The sequence below is a fragment of the Tyto alba genome, unplaced genomic scaffold (genome assembly GCF_018691265.1).
Source record: "Tyto alba isolate M040663 unplaced genomic scaffold, T.alba_DEE_v4.0 Super-Scaffold_40, whole genome shotgun sequence".
NCBI classification, from domain to species: domain Eukaryota; kingdom Metazoa; phylum Chordata; class Aves; order Strigiformes; family Tytonidae; genus Tyto; species Tyto alba.
The window spans coordinates 2548142-2570740 of record NW_024881316.1 but is presented as its reverse complement, the minus strand read 5'-3'; the positions used below and the strand labels follow the sequence as shown (position 1 = coordinate 2570740).

Below are 22599 nucleotides of genomic sequence, written 5' to 3'. Positions count from 1 at the left end.
ATAAAGCATTTCCTTCATTAAGTGGGAGATGAAGATCTCTCATCACACACTTACACCAACATTTGTGTTTTGAGATTTAGGGAAGAAAAGCATAAGGGATTTGTAGTAAAGTACGTAACGCTGCTCACTTTTTCCCAAACGCCGCCAATGCTTTGTTAAAGGCTCATTATGTTAAAAATCCCACTCGACTATCTTTGAAAGATGACTGGAAGAATAAACTTTAGGGAGCAGCCCTTGGAGAAAGTTCTCCTACACAGACAGTAGCACCAAGGTCTTCAAACCTGTATTTAAGGCACAGAGATAAGGGTGCTTGAGGCTGAACAGTGCTACATAGCAACACTTCCCACTGACAAGCTGATACCCAGAGCTTCAGGAAGGCCAGTCACAAAGACCCTGCCTTCACACCAGCAAATCTGAACACTTCAGCACTGGCAAGCAGGGAGAAATCCTCTCCTTGAGATGCCGGGGCAGAAATCTCATCTATTAAAACAGAGCCATGTGCTGCCTTCCATACCTCCCCCCCCCCCCCGCCCCATCGCCCATCACCGCTGACCTTACAAAAAACCTGAGAGCAGCCTGGGGCTAAAGGCTATATGGCACATCACAAGGAAAACACCTCATTTATTGCAGCAGTGGCATGGACCCACGTACAAGACCACCAGTGGCCCCGTGGACGGCTCTGGCAGCCAGCCAAGGGCCACCTGTAAGAGCAACTCTTACAAACCACCAGTTTTTGTATTCCTATATACAGGATGAACCAGAATTCAGGAGAAGTAATAGAGAACTATTACCACTACACAGCAAATCCACAGGATCTGAGGTTTCCTTTCTTCAGAGGGGAATCCCTCATCAATCTTCCTTAAGCCTCTTAAATTAGCTTCAAAGCAATTCTGTGTGGGTTGCAAAGCTTGCTTAGTACAGAACTGGACAGGGGCCAAAGTAACTCAGTACAGTAAAAATTCATGCAGGTGAAACCCGGAAAGAAGAGCACCCACTGGAGACATCTGCTAAAGCACTACAAAAATAATCAAGAAACCTCTTAGAAGAAATTGTTTCACCACCCACCCTCTGGGACAAAAAGCAGCCTCGTGCTGAAAGAGGCAGAGTGCCAGGAGATGGTCTTTTAAAAGAAATGCCTCCTTACTAAGTTCAGCTGCCTCGCTGCAGATGACTGCAGGGAGCTATTTCACAAGGCGGTGGGAAGGAGGAAGGGGAAGGCAAGAGAAAAGTTCAGAAAAATGGAAGTTCAGCCGTAAGTTCAGAAATCCAGCAAGACCAGCATGGCAGAAATTGCTTTTAAGCCACACTTTTCCAGATTAGTTAAAAAGCAGCGTTCCCTTTACATAAAGCCTTAATGGTAAACAGGACCCAATGAGGTCTCAACTCCACTTTTGCAACCTGAAGGACTTCTTGACTCTTCTCTAAATGTTCATCTTCTGCCCCTTTCAGGGTGATCTCAGAGCTTCCTGGAACAGAATAACTGAAATCTGCTATGTACAGTTATTCCTTTTCTTTCATCAATTTGCCTTAAAGAAAACCTGGTGTACAGTGCAGAGGCAGAGACATAACGGATAGATAACGTTTACCTTTTGAGTTAAATATACATTGCAGTCATCTTAAACAGAAAAATGTCTCAGGAGCCTCTGTAAGTTACAGTCTCCTTCTTGAATTACCTCTGTGCTTACGCATTCAAGAAATGTATTACTATGATGTAGTGTAGAATGAGATAAGCAAAAAGCCGTCTCAGTGGAAGTAGCACACTGTTATAAATAAAAACATAAGTAACAGCTGCTGGCTAGTGCAAATTCTTTCATTAAATCAAGCATTACTTCATTGAAAAAACTGCTCTGGTAGGAGACAACTCACTGTAATAGTGTGTAGGCATTAGGAAGTAAACACTACTCATCTTTACCATGCTGGAAATCAGTTTAAGTTATAATGAGAAACACCATAAGAATAAAAATGTAGAGGTAACTTACTATGGGGTAAGCAAGGGGGAGAACTTACCTTATGTTACTCCACAATAACTATTCTTTTTAAATGGTTTTATGCTGTGGTAGGTGCACAGGTCCAATTCAACATGCTAAGAAAGAGATATATTCACTTAAACAGTAAATGACTAATTCAGCTTTTCTGTTTCTGACTCCATCTTGCTCAAAACTTGCTTGGTGATCTCAACACAGCCCTGCTGTTGAGCTTTTACGAGCTTCAAAAAGAGGACACAACCACTGTTGCTTTTTCTCCCTAACACGGGGGCATCTACATGGTTCAGGGTGCTCAAATTTCACCTGTAAACCTGCATCCAAAACCTCTTGCATAGAACAAATTCAATCTTTGAATTGTTTGGTTATGTCAAGTGCCCAGCTTGTGTCAAAGCCCCAAGAGCACCCACATATTCCACTTACACTGCCAAGAGGTTTTATTTATGACTTTCAATAGATGGACAATTTCAGAGCATTCTGCTCTCTCTTCCTTAGAGAATCCTACCATGTTTATAGATGTCAAGTTGGCTACCCAAAACCAGAGGTGCTATAAATCACTGAACACCTATAAAAATGCTGCATGTAGCTACAATATTAAAAAAAAATAGCCCAATACTCTTCATTCTTATTTTTTTGGTTTGAAAATAAACAGAGACCATCTACACCAGACGATGCATGTTTCAAAATCAGTCCCAGACCACTTACCCTATGAATATTTATTCTGAAGAACTTACTGAAATAAACAGGTCACTTAACAGTAGTGTGAAGCACTTCCATGTGTGGTTTCTCACTCAAATTATTGCTACAAATAATTTAATTTCTGAGATTTAAACTTGAATTTAAAGTTATCCATTTGTGTCCCTACATGATTAAAAAACCCAAGATGGCAGCAGAGTAAAAAAAAAAAAACCCTCTAGAATGGTCAAGAATAAACTAAAGTCCTAGAAAATATGTGGGGTGCTAGCTTAGAAGAAAATAATTCTAAGGATCAGATGCTATTGATTTCAGCAGTTGTGTCTTGGTGATCACCTCCTTGTTGTAGAGTCAGTACTTCAGGCTCATCTATTGTTTTCAGATTTGCAGTATTCATTGTACAATGAAGAAAAACCAACCAGTGACTAGCAAGAAGTAGAAAAGAATTGTAAGTTTTTGTGACAGTATTGTAACAATACTTAGGGAAAAAATGAAACCAAAACTAGTATAAAGCTACTCAGAAAAAATTTCACTGGACAGTGTAATTTCCATACAGATGTAATCACCAAGACTTTAAGGTACTTCATAATAGAAACACCAAGAAGTGTGCTGATGCATCCCTGTAATATTGTTGGAACAAGTTGGAGAAAAATGAACAAGAAAAGAGCAACACCTTTGCTTTATAAAGCCATAAGGCTAAGAACAACTTGCAGCAATCCTTTCTTGGGCAAAATGTGAACAAGACAGCAAAATTCAACAAACTTGTATCGGTCATAAGGAATTCAACTACTAATAAATCAACAGATCAAATGTCTAATGATGTCAAACCAACTTCAGCAAGTGCTAACAATTCAGAAATCACCTGTAAGTAGGAGGAAAGAGCCAGGGACGTTCCTATTCGCAAAAGATTCCTGGGTTTTAGGCATTCTATCATTATGCTCTGAAGCTTTTCTGTATCTTGTCTATTCTTAGCTGTTAGCAGTGACCACTGTGCACAAATGCTTTCAAAAATAATCGACAAATTGGCTGAAAAGCAAGCAGTTCAGGGAGCTGTCAGGGAGAATTTCTGTATCATTTTTTTCCTGTGAGAATAGCAAGCCAGAACTAAGGAAATCATCTATTTCTTTATATCATCCATCTACACAGTTGAAAAACTAGTTACTATGAATAGTAATGGTATTTCTAAGAGGCTTCCCTCGTCCCATAAATTTCCTGGGAGATGTCTCAATGACAGAGCAGAAATAATTAATCTAAGGAAAGATGATATTCTATCAGTACCTCTGGGCAGTGTTGATAAAATCAAATCAACTGCTAAATGAAGATGCAAACTAGATTACCCTTAATAAAATTGCACACTGATGAATTTGTACTGGATCATAAGCAGACAAAAGCCCACAGAAAAAACCTCACATAATTAGTGACTGAACTGTTTCTGGGTAGAAAATGAACTGCTACCTTCCTTCCTTTTCACTGAAAAAAACAGTCTTTCAGAACCGCTCAAGATTTTGTAATTTTAAAATTTTTACTACGTCTGATCTTACACTGAGGGCGGACAAGACAGAAGTTCCCTGAACAAACCCACTTGTATGTGTTCCACTTACACAAGTTCACAACTGCATCCCTGGATACTTATCGGAGCACTCTGTGTTTAATGGGTTTAATTTGTCCTCTCTCTTCACCAGTGAAGGACAATTTAAGAAAAAGCAACCCAGTCTAGAAAGCTACTGTCTAGGAAGCTTTTTTAGTTCTGCTTCACCTGTTATTTGCCCAATTTTTTTCCGCGTTTGGTATAAATGGAGACCATGCTGTTGAAAGTGTCCAGCAACACTGACTTATTAAAGAGGTGTGATTGTGCCGCAGAACACTGAGGAGAGGTTCTCCAAAAACTCCTCATTCCTATTTAGTAAGAATTCTTTTCTCAGTACAAATGGACCTAGTCATAATTATTATATAATCATCTTGGTTAATATACATCCTTTTCTAAGGTAATCATGTTCACAGTGAAAGCAAGAGTCATAGCTTTAGTTTACAAGATATGCTATCATTTGCTTCCCTCTTTCCCTTTAAATTGCAGAGTCTGCTCCAAGCAGCAGTCACACAGCCTCAATTCCTCTGCAGAGGCTCCTGGGTTTTGAACAACTTAGTTACACTAAGTCTGAATCAAATCTGTGTAAGATCTCATTGACATTTGAAATTACTGCTTTCCACTCTCAAGTCTATTAATCTGTTTTCCACCATGGTGACGCATGTTAATTAACACCACCAACAACAAAAAATATCCTAAGACACCAAGCAGTTCTGGCCCTGGGTGAAGAAAGCAGGTATTATTTTATTAGGCTGCTGTGATATATATCTGTATCTATTTATTCAATATCTCTATCTCAGAAGTTTATCTGCATTTATCATTAGTTTTAAATACTACCAATTCTACTTTGGTTTTGTCTCCTGTATGTAGATAATGCTTGGTTATCATTATTATTCTTCAAACATGATTTATTTCTCTGTCCTGCTTTCAAGCTGTGGTTGGTAGAAGCCCTGTGATGGCCTGCATTTCTGTGCTATCCAGCACACTGGTGAATGCGCTCCGTGAATAAGACTCCAAAGTGCTGTGATAACACAAGTAAATAAAGGAGCAGCAACCTTCTATTTTGTTCTATGAAGACTGCTGTACTACCTTAAACCTCTTTGTATCAGTTGAATGCCGAGCCTAATAAAATGACTGCATAAACTGTTTACCAACTTGCATGTGCTTGGAGGCCTGCAGCTCTGAAACACAAACCTCTCAGCTCTGCCAGAGCCCTTTCTATTCTGAAAACACCCCAGTTCCCTGGTAGCCTACAGGGACACCATTCAGAACGAGAGATGTATCCACTGTAAAATATTTAAATGGGATATGGAGCTGCGGGGAAGCTTAATTGCTAACAGGAAACACTGAGATGCTGCAGAAAAGAATGGACCAGGCAGTGCTTTTTGGAAGGAGTAGCCAACAGAAGACAAAACTATCTGAAAAAGTAAAATGCAACCCAATCAGGCCAGAAATGCAACACATTATATTCCAGACAGGTGCAATCACATACAGGATAGGGAACAACTGACTGAAAAATAATTCAGAAAAAAGTATCTTGGAGTTATGCCTAACTTAACTTGAACACAGAAAATTGTTAGAAAAAAGGCAAACTCTATACTGGGACATATAAGCCAAAGTCTCACCCGCAAGATGTACGAAGTAACCCTTTCTGCTGTATTCAACATTTGCAAAGCCTCAGTTAGAGTGCTGTGCTCAGCTTAAACCATGGCACATCATACGCTGAACATCTAAAGAGATTCCAGGGAGAGAAAGAAGAGTGATAGGATGCCCAGAAAATACAATCCACTATAAAAACCCAACAGAGTGCAAGTTTTATTTATTTTCGGCCTAAAGGAAAAAAATTGCAGGGATGCATGGTGACAGTCTCTAAATATGCACAAGTTTGCTGTAACTAGAGGAGAATTACCTGTCTTCCATGTCTGAGAGGGACACAAAGCAATGCGGCAAGGGAATTGAGGTGGGACCTTGTGGTGGACACCCTGCTCCTGCAAAAGGTTTTTAACAGTACATACAGTGAGACACTGGGACAGATTGCCTAGGGAGACAGAAGGCTTTTAAACACAAGGCAGACAAAAGCCACTCAGGAACGGTACAGGCAGAAGTGACCTGCCACAGAGCCCAGGAGGCTCCAGCCTTGGTAGCCATGATGGCCAGCTCTGGGACGTGGGCACATGCCTATGCCACCACCACCTCCAACCACATTCAGGCACTATAGTTTTTTCCCTTTCACAGTTTTTCTATCCCTTGGTTATTACAGCAGCTCTGCTACAGGTTTTTCTGTTTGTAACTGCAACCACCTGTTGGCCAGTAACAGCTGGTTCCTCTCTTCTTGCAGGAAAAGCCAGTACCCTACCTCTTGGACTGCAATGGATTAGATGAGCTTTTGAGATCGTTTTTATCCATATTCTATATGATTTCAAGACGAGAGGTTTCAAAAGCAGAAGCAGAGAAGACAAAGGCTCTGAAAGAGAACAAGTGCCTCCCTTCTTGCTGCCTCTTACCTTTCGCAAAAGCATGATTGTTTGAGACATGTGAAGGCCATTTGTCCTGGCTTTGCGTGACTGGTGGTTTTTTTTGGTAGCAGGGGAGGGGGCTATAGGGGTGGCCCCCTGTGAGAAGCTTCTTGAAGCTCCCCCAGCTCCAAGTCAGCTCCACCTCTGCACCAAAACTGAGCCCATCAGCTGCGCCTCTGCGATAACGTATTTAAGAAGGGACGTGGTGACGGGCAGTCGGACTGGTGAGGAGGAGTTGCTGCAGCTGCGTGAACACCAAGGTCAGTGGAGGAACGGAGGAAGAAAGGAGGGGGGAGATGTGCCGGAGCAGAGACCCCCCTGTATCCTGTGGGGAGACGGCAGGGCGGCCCCCCCTGCCACCCATGGAGATCTACGGTGGAGCAGACATTGATTTATGGCCTGTGGCTTCTGCCTGGTATAATCAAGGTGCTGTGCCCGAAGAAGGCTGGGCTCTTGTGGGAAGAGGCAGCCCCCGCTGCTGTAATTCAGTGCTGGGAGGATTGCAGCATGCGGGGGTGTCCCATGCTGGAGCAGCTCGGGAAGGGCTGCAGCCGTGGGAGGGACTCCAGTTGGAGAAAGTTGGTGTCCTACACCGAAGCAGTGTGGGGAACGCTGTGGCCCGTGGGAGGGACTCATGTCGGAGAAAGTTTGTGGAGGACTGTCTGCTGTGAGAGGGGGACCACGGTGGAGCAGGGGGAACAAGTTCCAGAAGCTCCCCCCACCGCAGATGGCAGAAGAGGCAGCGCTGATTGCACCCCCCATTCCCTGCCCCTGTGCCACTGGGGGAGGAGGTAGAGATATCGGGAGCAGAGCTGAGCCTGGGAAGAAGGGAGGGGTGGGGGGAAGATGTTCTCAAGATGTGGCAATGCTTCTCACTGTCCTACTCTGTTATGTGTTGTTAGTGTCTGAAATGTATGTTCTTTCTTCCTTCCCCTAACAAGTCTGCCTTTTGCTCGTGACCCTGAAGGGTGATTTTTTCCCCATCCCAGTCCTATCTCGAACCCCAAACCTGGCTCTCTGTCCCTTCTTATTGCTGGAAGAGAAGGGAGAGAGAGTGGCTGCGTGGTGGTTGGCTGCCAACCAGGCTCAAACCACAACAACATCAAAGGAGTTTACATATATAATAAAATCTACAGGAACAGCTGGTGACAACAGAGATATATTCAAAAATCCACCACTTGCCTTGAGAACCTGTATTAGGTAAATTTCAGAAAATGGTTTAAATATTAAAAATGTAAATGTAAAAAAACGCAAAAGAAAATATTTTAAAATTTGCCCACATATACTGCAGATGTGTGAACAGCTATAAACAGAGTGCACAATATTTTATTCTCAAGTAGTATGGGCATCATTAACAAGTAAACAACTATAATTACTTTTCTGCAAATTTGTTTGAATTTAAAAACCATCCTGTGGCAGAGACAGACACATATGTAACTCTTACTAAATGAAAATCCCCTTCTTTGGAAGCCTATATTAATATTCAGCAGACTTACATGACACTGCTAGCACAATATTGAAAAAGACAACTAGAAAAGTCTGGTTATCTTGGTGGCCTGGTAAAGGAATTAAATGTGTTTCCCAGCTAGATCAATGGCTTGAATGCTGGCCCACACCAGTGATGACTGACAACTGCAGTCATCTAATGACTTTTTGCCAGCTGTGTGAATAAAACAGATGATTGTGGTCCCAGAACAATCTGTCCTCAATGCAGCATCATCATGACAATTTAACACCCTCCTGGGTATGCTCCATGAGGCAAAGTAATGGGTGGGCAGATGGATAAAAAAATTCCCACACTTGCAGAGGAGCACTCTGATTCTGAACAATGCTGGCACGTCAAAGTTTGACAACTAGCCTCAAAAAAGGGACAAAGAAAGAAGAGTGGTAGCTCCAACTTGTTTCTTTCAGTGTAAGGACTATACATGCAGTCCTTAGTGTGTTGAAATTTTCCATTTTTATGACTGCTTGGTCTAAGCAAGAATTAAAGAGCCACAAAGAAGCTTCAGAGCACTTTTTTTGTGGAAGCATCCAGTGTGTTTGATCCTCCACCACTGATGGAACTGGCCATTCAATCTGCACTACACAAGACACACAAACACCATTCTACTCAGAAGACAGTGTTCTGTCAGCATTTAATACTATTAGATCTCAAGAATGGGGGCTTTTTATCGATGCTGAAGTTCTATGAACTGCTACTTGTGTAAGACTCTAATAACTGGCTTGATTAAGTTTTCAAACCTCATCTGAAGACTCGACTCTGAGGATCAGCAAAAAGAGGAGTAGCAAACCACTGCCATTAGAACGGCAAACCATCACAACATATCCCCAGTGCAACACCTCATCAGCGTGCAGCTACGGACAAATTTCATTCTGAATGTTTCTGCTCCTGTAGAATGAAGCTAATAATACTCACTGCCTGTGAGAAATCACACTGATATGCTTATACAAAAGGGAGCAGAAAAATTGAATGATTCCGACCGAGAATCTTTAAATAGAATTCTTACTTATCTTGTAAAGAGGTTAATTAAAATAGTAATGTGTTCATGGTTAATTACTGAAGGTGAGATCGATCACAAGAGTGAATATGGAAGCTGGAGAAAAAAGAGAAGGGAAGAAATCTTCAGTGATTTGTTTAGAAAGAGGACAAGAAACAAGCATTTTCACTACAACAACATTCTCATTTTAATCACTCTATATCAGCAAAGAACCTACCTACTGAGATTCTTGAAGGTTTGAATGCACATGTTCATTTAAGGTGTTTGAGTGAATGACTTTTTAAATATTTTCGCTGATGGCAAAAAGTATTTCACCATTTATTGTAAAAATAAAAACTATTTTTTGCTCATATTTAACAATGAAAAAAAATTAAGACATGGGAGGCTGCAAAACAATCCTTTAAGCTCCATTACAATTGCTTAAGATCTTTTTTAAAACTCCTCTGTGTAAAAGGGAATTCTGTACACTATGTTCAATGGTTACAGCTCTGTTTTAATCCATGTTATTTCACCTTGTGCTTTATGGAATTCTGAGAAAGAAACGAAACACAGAATGCAGCCTGGGATCAAGTATGCTAACTAACATCTCCATTCACTAGAAAAGTGGAAAACAATACAATGAGAGTTCAAACAAAAGTTCTACTGAGTAAGGCATGAGAATAATATTTCACTATGAGTTTTAGTTAAACTCCTAAGCAATCACTTCTCTTGTAGGCTTAAAACAAATTACAGTTTTTATAATATCTTGAGCATGAAGGTTCTACAGACTCTTAACATTTTAAGCAGCTCTTCAATTCCCTGCACACTTAGAAAAATGAACAATCCAATATTAAAAGCTTGGAACAAGTGAATCACAAAGCCTATATGACAAACCAAATGAACACGGAGACTGGTATTTTAGTATTATCCCCCACACTGTGTGGTCTGGTATTGTGCTAATTTTTCCTAAGAGCAGTTCCGAACTTCTCCATCCGAAACCATATTTCCATTGTTCTGCATTCTGCTGAACAAAAGCTCCCAATGTCCTAAACTGTGCCACAGTCCCCTGTGGAATGTAAGAAAAACAACCCCAGATATTTAGGCCTTAAACTGGGATTTGAACCGGATCGGTGAAGAAAGCAATGCAAAGTCCTATCCTTTTATCCTCTGACTTGGAATAGAGAGATCTGGCTCCTACTCCAGACACTTAAGGAATGTGAAAATTACTGGTGTGAATTATCTGACGTGCATTGGATGGGGCTGCTTAAGTGTAACGGGTATAGAGCCAATTGTTACTTCTCTGCTCAGGCATAAGGATCTCAGAGCTCATGAGCATGCAAGGTCATTAGGGGAAATCCTTCACTTGACACTCTTCTAGGCATAAAGTCTTTCATACTGACAATTTCTCCCCTTAAATTGGAATGCACTGTGGCTGCAAATATGTAACATTTAATATACAGTCTCTTGGCTTTCAAGAAATACATGACCTTAAAACTAGAGGACTACATTTTCAGTCAGTGTTTCCTCACTGACCTGCAAATAGAAGAGGTAATGGCAGATTAAAGTGGTGTTTGTAACAACCACGTGCCAAGGGTGTAAGTTGCTAAATTCACATAGGCAAAGAGCCAATACTGCCATAGCTGTCACTGTGATGCTGTTGATGTCCTCCAGAGCAAGACTGTTGTCTTGGTGCCAAAACCACAGCCATTGCCAAAACACTGGCAGAGATGAGAGCTGAAGACTTCAGCCTTCTTCCTGGGAGCACTGATGGAAGCAGCCCAAAGCTCATTTTCCCCCTGCAAGAGGGCAGGTGTCTGCCACACTATGGCAAACCGCTAAAACTGGTGCATTTGTTCACATGCCCTCCTCCCCTCACTCTTTCTTGATTTTCTCTCTTACTGCAATATGGAACAAAATGGAAATAAAAGAAATAAAATAGAAAAAAATAATAATAAGCAACTTGTTTCCCCCAAGTATTAATTCTACCCTCCCATCCTGTGAGATGAAGGCAGGATTCAAACCCCAAATACTGTTAGAAGCAAGAAAGTCCAACTCCTCAAAAATCAATCCCTTTTCGGCTGTGCTGGATTCTCAGGAAGGGGGAAGAGAATGACACCAAAACAACTTACTCCCCTGAAGAAAAGGGGAGGATTCTTTGTTTCAGCTGAGAATCAATATAAAGACTCCATGCCTTTCTTCTATGGTATGAGAGTGCTTTTTCTCAAGGGAGATTCAAAGCTACTTAATTTCTCTCCAAACTCCAGGGATCTATTCATATACAGAGATAAGGGAAAGAAATAACATTAAGACTATCTCTATAACCACGCTGAAGAAACAATGATAATACCAGCTCTTGCATTGCTAAGCAGGTTGAGCTTACTACAGCTTTCACAGGGCACTGCTTTCCTCTGCTGCCCTCTGTTACTTTTTATTTTAATGAGGGAATCTAATGCTCATGGAATGACACCATCAGCAGTGGTGAGATCCAGGAATAGTGTGGGCAGGTGCTGTGCACAAGTTTCTCCCACAACTCTGCCAATCAACCTCAAGCCTGACTCATCTTCTCCCGGTGTTGTATTTTCCTGAAACAGAGATTAACTGCTGTGCCAAACTGTACAGTGTAAAGTTCTGCTAGGAATGAGAATGACTGTAGACAAATTTTCCCTATCAGTGACTCATAACTTGAAATCAGTGCTGTAAGGGCTTGAAGATGGAGGTGAACAATAAAACAGCAAACTTCTCATGACAATTACTTCACCTATAAAAATAACTTCTGCAAAAGAAAGAGGAGGAGATTCATCCCAGCCCCAAGAAAAGAAATATCCTTTTTAAGACTTGTCCTTCTTTCATCTCCGCAACAATTATCCAAACAGCAGGTGCTTTTAAATCAAACTAAGTTGCAAAACTAGGTTGTGTTATGAATTTCACTATTCTTCTGCAAAAGCTAATCCAAAAGGCATCTGTCAATAGCAATATCTATCTTTGGTTCATCTTGAACTATTTTAAGGACAGTACAGGATGGTATTCAAAGAATGGCAAAAGGAGCCAAACAACATTTTTACTGTTGCAATTTCAACACTTATAATCCTCCATATCAGCCTAAGAGTAGGTGAGTTGTGAGCCAGGCCAGAAGACTGCTTATCCATGATTAAGTGTCATTCTGAGGTGCTAATATGGAGAGGCATATAAGAACTTTGTTGGCAACTTTGTAAAAATATAACAAAGGTTTTTTATTTAAAGCAGTAGCTGAGTTATTTATGCAGTAAACAGCTTACAGCACTGCTGTTTGTAAGTTCCTGCAAAAGTGTTTTTTCCTCCTGTAAAACTCACCCCAGGCTATTTCCTGAAAAAGTCTGCCACTGTGATGGATGGAAGTGCAGAGAAGCAGAGAAAAATTTCAAGAAGCGTTTGGCAGAGGAGAAGTTATTAATGCAACTTAATATATCATTTAACAAAAGTAGCCAGGATAAATTTTTGATGTGTGGCAAGCCTTTTAATCAGTCTGACTTTTTCATGAAGGTCACAAAGTCTTTCAGGGTAAGGGCATACGCACAAGCTACTTCACAGTAAGTTAGACTCTGTACTTAGTCTAACTTAGTCACACAGAGCCAACAACCTAGGTATCGGGTATGTTGAAACAGCTCTCCCTTCAGTGCAAGATAAGTTGGCAAATTTGTTCTTACGTTGTGCTGCCAAAGGGTAAGAATTTAACCTCAGGTGCTACAAAGCAGCTGCTCTGCCATAAATTTACTTAGTGTAGTAACCTTTATTGCCGGTCCACGCCTGCACTGCACAGCACCTATGAAATACTGTAAAGTGGATCTGAAAGAGTAAGAACAGGCACGATGGCACTTTCCAGTTGCCATTAATTCACATTTCATATACCCATGACACCTTAACACTTCAGTTCAAGTCTTCTTAACTCACTTATGTTCAAAGACTGCTAAAGAACAACAACTCATTAAAATTTCATATATGCTACACAGACAAAGCTAGGAAGATTGCTAGTCTTAGTAGATATTTCTTCGGGTATAGGAGAATAAAGGAAGAACCTTGGCAGGAAACCTGCCTTTCATTAAGGACATGAATCAGGACAGAGACAGCAATATTTTTCTTTAGTACTTGAGTAATTCTGATGGAAATTAAAATTATGAAATAAATTTCGCAGTGTTGCTCCTTCTCCTGCAATCGGCAATCTTTGTCTATTCTCAGTATATTTCTTGCATTCTTAATTTTGAGTTTCTTTCACAATTCCCTGCAATGTGGCCCAAGTTTTGCAATGGCTGTGCAAGGCCATCATCTAGGTTGGCAGCCATTTATAAGCTGCTTCGATAAGCTGCCATCTCCCTTCCCCTCCTCCAAGCAGGAGAACCATCAAGGGTCGAAGTGGGATCCCACGAATGGAAACGAGGACTGGAGTCTGGCAGAAGTCTGTAGCACTGGCAGGCTGAGCGACTGCAAAGGTGACCTGGCAGTCCCAGCCCTGGCCCTGACAAACAGCCTCTTCCACAGCTGAGCTGAGATTTCTCCATGGATCTGAATGATACCAGAAACTAATTTCCCAGATGTTGCCACACTGAGATCATTTGTCGATAAAAGGCAAAACTGCACGAGTGGTAAGCCAGGAGTGCCCCTTGTAAGCACTGATCCCAGTGTAACTACACAGGTCACATTACCCTAGAGCTGGTACTGAGCAGGAGTGAGTAAGGAAAAAACCAGAAATAGTGAGACTGACTTCCACCCCATTGCAGCCTAGCAGTGAATCTCTGCCAGCGATTTACAAAGTGAAGGTTTCCAAGGGCATAGCAACAGCATGCCTCTTCCTTGCAATTATCTGTATTACTGTTCTACTTTACCTTAATTTAGCATGTAATTGATTTAAATGTAAAATGAGATTTTGTTTTTTCCAGACATTTATTTCATAAAATTTGATTTACTAGAAAAATACATTATTTCTAATTTATGGCAACGCCTTTTAAACCCTTTTTAATTACATGGGCATTTGTGTTCCATTATTATCCTTCTGAATTTGATGGCAGGATTATAACTGTTACAAGTTCTTTCCTAAAGAGAATGCTGTTTTCCTTCTCTTCTTCAGCTCACTATGCCTTGAAGTTATCCTGCGGAGGTCCCTTAATGAATTTGAGTGAAACAGTAAAAACACATTCTCTGTGAGAACATTTCCAGGAAACCGTTCTCTACAACACTTATTTCTGTCTGGAGATGCAGAGACAAACAGACAGGGCTGTTTACAGCCACCTCATGAACACGCACTACTGTCTTTATGCTTTTAGAGAATCTGCCCTGTGTATGTGCCAGAAGCAAAATTAAAAATAAGAGATTAAGAAAAATGTCTAATCTCCTTTCAAAGACTCCAAGCCATGAGGTCACACTGCTGCTTTACTTTATTTCCTACGTCATTTCACCTTTATCCAGGCTGATATTATTTAAATGCCACTTTAGGCAGTGTATCTTCATATACCTTTGTCTATAGAAAGACAAATCCTCTATTCCACTCTTACTGTCCAGATGCAAAGTCCTACATATAAAATAATTAATCCACCCGTCAATAATTCTTCTGTAAATACCTTCTGCTGGTACTAAATATACTAAGCATCGAAATATAATGACTGTTTTTCTAAACCCCTAATTATTTTGGTTGAGTCACCATCCCTGAAGGTATTTAAAAGATGTGTAGATATGGCGCATAGGGACATGGTTTAGTAGTAGACTTGGCGGTTTTAAGTTTATGGTTTCAACTCAATGATTTTAAAGGTCTCTTCCAACTTAAATGATTCTATGATTTCAATGAATTTCTATGAACTCTCTCTAGGCTTATCAAAGCTGTGTTTAGTGGAAAGATCATTTATTACTTAAAAATGTATATTTTCCATAATCTTTTTAGTCACAATACTTGTTATGACATCAAAACAGTAACCTACGAAGAAACCTGTACTTTCCTGAGCCTGTTCCATTATCACCCACAGCTAACACTGCCTTCCGTAGGAGTAATTTCTCTTAACTTTATAAGCCATAAACTTAGCTAATTCTTATACATCTTCACTTGTGAGGAACAGGAATCCCCAAAGGAGTCTCCACGCTACTAAACTGAAGATACGCGCCTGAGCCTTTGGTGCACGTACGACAGCATTTCAGTTCAAAACAGAAGTGCGGTTCTAAAGCAAGTCGCCTCACCGCTCGCACTTCCCACAGCAAAGAGGTTTCAGTGTGTGCAGACTGGACTCCTTCTGGGTGAAACTCAAATAACAGATACGCTCCAGGAGTCCACCAAAAGTGCTTCAACCGATAATGGAAATTCACTTCACAGGGCAGGATAACAGCTCGGCCAAAGTAAAACTCTCAGAACGGACATTGGCGCCTCAGCCCAAGCTGCTTCACTCCTGTGATTATTATGCCGCACTGCTTCTTACTGTAGATGCATCTTATGGCCTTCCAGGGATTGCAAAGAGAGCTCTGGGAGACCAGCTGACACAACCCTCCTGATTTCACATTTTGAAGCGGGATAAATCCCTCCCTGGTTCCCAGATGTCCTACCCTCACTTGGCTACACTGAAATGCAGATTGTCATAATGGAACCATTTAACAATCAGTTCACATCGTTATAAATCAGTAACCTGACGCCCTTACTTCGTTACCTGCCAGTCTTTGTTGACTGCAAGTACTTTATCAGCAAAGATTTTATTCTCTAGATTCCTGAGGAATTTACTGAATGGTGTAAGACCTTGCTAGGAAAGACCTCACTCAATTCTCTCCATGTTCATGTCTCACAGAACCAGTCTGTAAATTATCCGTGTCTGTAATTTTAACTTCACTTGTGCAAACTTTTAAATCCAGGGGTCTCTGTTTTATCAAGGCAAAAAGCCTCACAGGAAATTTGAGCCTTTGATGGCTTTATAAACCATCCATGCAATCTTGCTCTCTCCTAAGAGGCAGCAAGCATATCTGACAACACCCATTTTTCACAAAACTATGCTACGTAGGACAAATACGTTTGTCTTTTAATTCTTTATTCATCGAGTCCCAACGAATCATTAGAACCCTGGGCAACAGCTAAAACAGACTAATAATGCAGTGCTAACCTACTATTTATTAAGTACTGAAGCAATATCCAATGGACACAGATCCTATGGTGCTAGGTAGTGTACAGATAGAATGGAAGGGTGCCTGTTCCAAATCATTTAAACATCTAATACTAAAAGCTGTTCAACCTGTACAATAATTGCTTCATGGGGTTTTACATTAGAAATGTTAATTACATATATGTGTGTATTTTAAATTGCTTTTATCTTTTTCTTCTTGTTTGCAAAGGGCTCTAATCCTGCTCTTATGAAAATCAAAATGAGTTGCTCCCAATGTAACTGCACTGATGCATTAATGAACACAATATACTGTGGCATTTCTTAGAAAGGTGGACAGAATGGGAAATTCTTACACAGCATGAACGAACATGATTTTTCTGTTCACATCACAAGATAATTTCCTGCTTTCCTTCCAAATAATCACGCCCGAGCCCTTTCATAGTTCTATGGCAGATTTCATATTTGATGCCAGTTACAAATGAATCAATTCATTTCCTTCTTTCCTCCCAGTTTCTTTTTGAGGTCTTAATAGAGATCCACAGTATGAACTTGTGGCAAAAATCATCACTATTTTTATACAGAGCGATGGGGACAGAAGTGTTTCATCTATTGTTGCCACTTCCCACAGTGGGCCCCAGAATGCTGTGGAAGTGCTGGGAAGATGACTGGCTATTCTGAGTTTCCTTTACTTCTTGACTGCCTCTTAAGCCTTGTCCTATCACACACTTGTCTACAGGAGCCATGTCAAGTTGCTCTGGTGAAAGAAATACATAAACATGGAAAAGCAGCAGCTTGATGTTAAAGCAAGTATCAAAGAATACCATAGTATGGGAAAAAAAAATCAAGATAACATATTGCCTCATAATGTAAGACAACTGAGGACTGAGTCTGCCCTGGTTACCTGCAGTGGCATCTTTCAATCTCTCTCAAAAGACTTGGTGGAATTCCTTCAGAGTGCACACAGACCTGCAACCCAGGAGCTAATCAAAGCACTCTCACTCTTAGCCAAGTGCAATTGTGTTAAACTCTTGCATAAGTGATTACAGCAAGACAGCAAGATTCATGTTTATTACCTGAATCGTCTGGTAAACTGAAGGATCAAATCCTTTCACAGTCACCTCCCGGAAAACTCTTGGCTCCAGTTCCTCTTTGGTCAGATCACAGTGATATATAATACCTAAAACAGAATGCCAGTTTGTCAGCTTAGCGTATGTCCATCATTAAAATGATGCCAATTTAGACACTGTGATGGAGTAATAAATGGCAAAGGTAACTCAGCAGGGTGAAAAACAGTAGCTCCAGACACATTCTTTCAGGTAATATATAATTTAACACATACCTATATGCACTTCATCTAGGAAGGTTGCAAAGGCTTTCTGAACAGAAAGAATAATTCTCACTGCCCATATAAAGCCAGGTATCCGAAGTGGGTTAAGCAAAATGGAAGATTCATTTTCACACAGCTACAGAGCATTTATTGAGAATGATAATGCTGGAAGAAAGAAGTCAATTTTAAAACAGCTCCTCTAGAGCCACCAGACTGAGAATAAATATATCAAGAATTTCACTCAGGTTAACGTTCTTCTCTTTTTGGTAAAAATATTCTGAAATTACAATTCAAATGGACCTCCAGAAAACGGAAAGAGCTGAGGATCCACTTGAAATTGTGGCAGACTAGCACAGGTTATCTACGTTAACTGGACAGAATTTGGTCTCATAATTTATTTTACATCCCGATCCTGCAGGTTTAAAGGCAACTTCCCTTGCTTCAGCTGCACCTGTGATCTCCAGAGGATTGTGCACACAAGAAAATTTATGCCTACAAGCAGTATAAAACTTCTAGGTTGCAGCAGAGGTAGGATCACAGAGACTGTAGCAATCCAGACACTACACAGAGGTGTAATTAGCCAGGAAGAATTTTTCATTTAGACTATAAATCCTATTTCCTGTCATTCAACCCTAGCAACATTTGAGCATGTGCCATGCAGTGTGACTACTGCTGTGTTTGCACACTGGTTAACATACTATAAAATCCTAGTGTTCATGGATATCCTACAGATACATATGATACATACAATTAACCTCGGTCTTAATTATTCTTTGTTTTTCTGCTTTACAACAAGATGGTCTCTAAAATTTTAATTCTATATTAGGGAAAAGAACACTAAAAGTCAAGGCAACAAGCTCTCTACAGGGATCCTCAATGTAATAAAATTAACCAAGGTGGACAGGACTTGATTGAAATACAGCTGTACTGTGTATATCTTAAGATACTTTTAGGAAACCAGAAGTAATTATTACAGAGGCTATAGCTATAAAAAATTACATTGAAACATGAAATAATGAGGAGGCTTATCTGATCCAAGGGAATTGCCTCATTAAATTACTTTTATAGACTGCAGAAAAACCAAAATATACAGATTGGCAAAGGAACACAGATGAAAACCAACATTTCTAATACCTGATAAAGCCTCTTTCCGTAATGGTGAATTAATAGGGGAATAAAAGTAGGACTACTCTAACCTGCTGGGAATTTTTTCCCTTCATTTGTCACAAAGTGACTAGCAAGCCTAATGCAGGGTGACAGGTACAAACAAGCATTAAAGCAGCATTTCCCTTAAAGATTAGGCCCAGAAAGCAAGGCAAAAGCACAAAGGAAAGCACACCAGGCAGCAGTCATCTGACATTCAGACTGCTGCCCAAGCTGGATAATGTACTGGCAAACATTACACACAGAAGCTGCATATTAGGAAACCACATGAAGTATAAGCCCAGTCATAGACTACATTTCAGGAGTCAATCAACCTATTACAGTAGCATGCAATTCAACCCCTAGTACTGCATCTCTTGTTACGTTGTATTTCAGCATGGCAGTTAATATCCAAAAGCATAGAAATGCTGGGGCCCACGCTCTTCTCCTGGGTGCTAAATACGTGCAAAACACTAGAGTGCTCACTGAAGTGTTTGACTGGAGTGGGCAGCAGGGAAAACCATATTTTTCAAGGAATAGCAAAAATTATTTTTATGGTGTCAGCATCTATGGTTTTAGAACTACTTTATTCATTATGTCGCATGTATGTCTACTATTACTTTTGCTGTAGGTATTAAACACCAGTATGTTAATTTGTTCCTCATTAGAAATAAAAAAAAAAAAAAAGTGCAACTTAATACAAGTGCAAATTATACTGATTTCTAATAGTAAAGTAGGAAGGTCTAGGTTAATCAAGGACCAGCCTCATACCTTTTGTCTGGTTATTCCACTGATAGGGCAAATTAAAAAATATCCACGTACCTACCTAAAAATTATCTCTCTGGTCTGCTTTCCTCACCCTTTCTTTATTTCCATACAGTCTACCTCCATTTCTTCCCTTCCTCTTTCTTCTAGATCCAGGTCACTCTGCCACTGTTAACAGAATTACGTCATGGCAAATTCCCTGTAGATGCTAAGCACGTGGATGAAAAGGAGAAAAAAAAAGTCTGCCTAAGCAACCAGCAGGCAGTGAGAGGAGCCATTGCTGGCTGGCTGGCAAGCCACGGGCTAAAACAGATCTCCAGGCTCTTCTCCTCCACGTGTTCAGCAGCTAGAGACACTCTACTGGCTCAGCCGAGATGAACAGTGCAGGCTTATAAGACCGACTATCTTGAACTATCAAGTTGGGATGAAGCCTCTGGTGTGAAAATCACAATAAAAGAGAGAATATAGGGTTTCCTCAATGCACTGTTAAATTGAGTACTAATTACAGAGAGGCAGTACGTAGTCCTTCTGAGTTTGGCCAATTATTAAGGACTTACTTAAAATGTGGAACCTGTTGGTGGCAGAAATTATTTGCAAAAGTTACTTTCATTACACAGGGTCAGCAAAGGATTGCAGGTGCCGATGCCATATCTGACCTTCTCTACGGAGGTTCCTGGACGCTTACTTGTACTGAGAGGAACGTATCAGTGGCTTGGCTTTCGCTCTTAGACTAGGAAAATGAGCACACTACATGTTGCAAATTCACCCCTTTTTAGATTTTGCTTAACATATCCTTTCAAGAATGAAGTTATAATGAATATGCATACTGTTGATTTACAACTGGATGATGCATGTGATCAGCTTGACTTTGTTCTATGATATGATGCCCTCTTTTAAACAAACTTTTAAACAACATTCAGATCACTGCAGCCACTGCAACTGGAGAGTAGACTGAGGACACTCTTGCATTTACCTCTAACATAATATATATTATTTCTGGTTATGTAAACAGTAAGATAATTATAGGAAGTTCATCACACATCTGCTAAACTGGAAACATAATTTTGATAATTTGACACAATCCTTTCTAGCAAAACCAGCAAACCTATCAAAACTATTATATAGCCATTTTGTAATGTGACTGTGGTCTAACTAAAACAGAGCAAAAAATATACACCAGATGTTACAAGAACATTTTTGATCATCTTATGATTCATGATCACTAACAACACCATGGAAGAGGATAAAGATTCTGAAGCCTAGCTCCTCTCTCCATATTTGAATCCTGTCCTGTATCAGTTACTGATTGTTTGGGCCACAATGAAAGAAAGGAGAAAAAAAAAAATTGGAGAACAGAAAATACATTTTCTTGTCATATACTAGCTTACAATTATGTAGAAACTCCCTTCCTGTTCAAAATCCTGGAATACTTATTGGTGTGCCACACACGTTACATAACGCTTTGGACAGCTCTGGCTTTGCAGGATTGTACAAAGAGGATCCCTACAGCAATCCAAAGACACCAAGTGTTGTAAGGACAGGTAGTAAGGATGCTCTCATGAGGCTATGCATAAATTAATCACAAAGCTGTCAGAGAAAGAATTTCGAGACTTTTACTAATGTTCTTCAAAATTGTGATGAAACTCACATTAAATACATTAACAATTGTTTTCAGCAGAATTTGTAAACTTGTATCTTGCTGTATGAAGCAAGAGCTGTGAGAATGCTACAATTCCATCTCTAGTACAAGCCAGCCTTGAGTAATTTCTCATTGCAGGTCTCTCAGATATTAGTAGGTATTTTAGGCTTCGTGGATCACAGGCTGGTACATTTTGAAGTGCACAACCACTACCTACTACATGGGGGGAAGCAGTTTCATCTGAATCCTAGACATACCTAATAACTACTAAATAACACAAAATGAGAAAGATACTGTTCCCAGGGAAACAAACAATAGCTAAGGGAAAAAAGAAACAATCTTACCTGGAGATAAAAAGGAAGTAAACTGATAGAATATTTCAGTGTCCTTCTTTTGACCACTATATCCCACAATACTGCCAACCTCTAGGGGGAAAGTCTTGAGATGTGCACCAGTAGCCAGGTCATGAAGTTGCAGGATATTCTTCACGTCGTGCAGATAGCACAAAACCAGGAAGTTGGACCTCACACAAGCAACCCATTCTGCAGTGCGTCGAAAAGAAAAACAAAGCCACAGAAAATGCAGTAAAAGAATTATAAGAAAGAAAACAATCAGACATAACCTGATTTTAAAACACGTTAGCATACTTAAATACACGACGACAAAATTTCTGACATGCACTGAATTTAACTCTTTTCAGAAGTCACATGCTTTCTGAAACAAAAAAGTGAACCCAAAAGTAAAGGCTGATGTTCTTTGGAAACGCACTAACCATGCCACTTGAAGCTAATTTATGAAGACACAGGAATAAAGAATTGCCTAACCAAGATGCTTGTGCATTTGGGGTGCTTATAGATCAATACTGCTCTAAATATCACATATTTACATATTTCAATGCAAAACCCAAGCAAAACATTGATCTTTGCCAGCAATGTTAGTGGAAATGCATTAAAATCATAGAATGGTTTGGGCTGGAAGGGACCTTAAAGATCATCTAGTTCCAACCCCCATGCCATGGGCAGGGACACTTTCTACTAAATCAGGTTGCTCCCAGCCCTGTCCAACCTGGCCTTGAACACTGCCATGGAGGGGGCAGCCACAGCTTCTCTGGGCAACCTGTTTCAGTGCCTCACCACCCTCACAGTAAAGAATTTCTTCCTTATCTCTTCTAAATCTACCCTCTTTCAGTTTAAAACCATTACCCCTCATCCTAACACTACACTCTGATAGAGTCCCTCCCCACCTTTCCTGTAGCCCCTTCAAGTACTGGCAGGCCGCTATAAGGTCTCCCCGGCGCCTTCTCTTCTCCAGGCTGACCCCCCCCAACTCTCTCAGCCTGCCCTCATAAGGGGGGTGCTCCAGCCCCCTGATC

At 40.4% G+C, this 22599-nt stretch overlaps 1 protein-coding gene across 1 annotated transcript in view; it reads right to left on the bottom strand.

Moving 5' to 3' along the window:
* LOC104366429 (prolyl endopeptidase) overlaps positions 1–22599 on the bottom strand; it is a 108284-nt gene that overhangs the window by 23555 nt on the left and 62130 nt on the right. Inside the window, exons 9-10 of the mRNA XM_042803092.1 lie at positions 21572–21769; positions 17427–17530 (exon numbers count right to left, since the gene is read on the bottom strand). Coding sequence (XP_042659026.1) covers positions 17427–17530; positions 21572–21769 — 302 coding nt within the window. The remainder of the gene's footprint in view (positions 1–17426; positions 17531–21571; positions 21770–22599) is intronic.